This window comes from Sphaeroforma arctica, assembly GCF_001186125.1.
Source record: "Sphaeroforma arctica JP610 unplaced genomic scaffold supercont1.4886, whole genome shotgun sequence".
Taxonomy (NCBI): domain Eukaryota; class Ichthyosporea; order Ichthyophonida; genus Sphaeroforma; species Sphaeroforma arctica.
In genome coordinates this window covers 868-2,216 of record NW_014035672.1, presented here as the reverse complement: position 1 = coordinate 2,216, position 1,349 = coordinate 868, and the positions used below count along the sequence as shown (strand labels likewise).

The 1,349-nt window shown below is 43.0% G+C and overlaps 1 protein-coding gene across 1 annotated transcript; it reads right to left on the bottom strand.

The window, feature by feature from the left end:
• Positions 1-23: 23 nt before the first annotated feature.
• Positions 24-190, bottom strand: SARC_14641 (hypothetical protein; the record flags this gene model as incomplete). The annotated part of the gene is made up of 1 exon (XM_014291232.1): positions 24-190. A coding segment is annotated over one exon (167 nt), but the record flags the coding sequence as incomplete, so codon positions are not given.
• Positions 191-1,349: the final 1,159 nt, after the last annotated feature.

Here is a 1,349-nt window from a genome sequence, read left to right as displayed (position 1 = left end):
GTAAATATAAATATATATAAAAACTATATAATTGTATAGTTATACATACCTGAGGCATTAGAGCCCGGACGTGATCGCATTGCCGCCTGACTGGATCGCCTCCTCTCGCGTTGTGCAGCCAATGCCTCGGCCTTCACTCTATCCATTTCTGCTTGTTCTTCGTACTTTTGCTTCTCCTTGGCCACTGTCGCTGCATAGTACACAATTTTTAATGAGATTGGATACTCTCCATTGCAATCCCGGCTATTTATATTAACGAACGAATGATGCATACCCACACGTGAAATAACATGTTCCTCATACCGTCGCTGCTCTTGAACCATGGCAGCCGCAAGGCATGCAAGTGGCAGTCAATATGTATTGGATCACTACTGGAAGTATTCACTATGAATGCATGAAAGAAAGGACGATATTTTTTATCCATCATGTGCAGTATAACAACGTACCAATGGCTTCCGCCTCTGTCTGTATCGTGAGATTCAGCACAAAGCTTTTCTGCAGCTCTGCGAACAAGCCGTCGATGTCTACAATAAAGCTGGCCAGTGTGGAGGCCCAGGTTGGGAACATTTTAAGGAGGCGTATATTGACACCTGTGGAAATACGCGTGTCAGATGCGTGTGCACAGAGGTGTGGTATGAGTTGTTAAGGAGGCGTATATTGACACCTGTGGGAATACGCGTGTCAGATGCGTGTGCACAGAGGTGTGGTATGAGTTGTTAAGGAGGCGTATATTGACACCTGTGGGAATACGCGTGTCAGATGGGTGTGCACAGAGGTGTGATATGAGTTGTTAAGGAGGCGTATATTGACACCTGTGGGAATACGCGTGTCAGATGGGTGTGCACAGAGGTATGGTATGAGTTGGGTGGGTATGTGTTTTCTGAGGTTGCTGTAGAGTCCTAGGAAGGAATAGATATGAAGATGTTTGGTGTGGGAACTGTATCCACATTTGTTTGCTTGTACAGGGGTGCATGACAGTTTACATAAACATGTGTAGGATACTAAACCCGCCTGTGGAAGGTATAATGTACTAAATAATATGGCTTAGATAGTCTAACATATTCATACATACCCGATTGACCTGTCACATGCATCACATATTTATATATACCCAACCCACCTGTCTAAACTATAACACTGAGTACTAGACTTATATAACTCCACAAATTAATATATACCCACCCCAGCTGTCTAAACTATAACATTACGTACAAGGTCTGTATTACTTCACATATACATGTGCACCCAAACCACCTATCACAAGTACAACAGCAAGTACTAGGCTTAGATAGCAACACAAATGTATACATACCCAAATCAGCTGTCTAAACTATGACAGTAAGTACAAG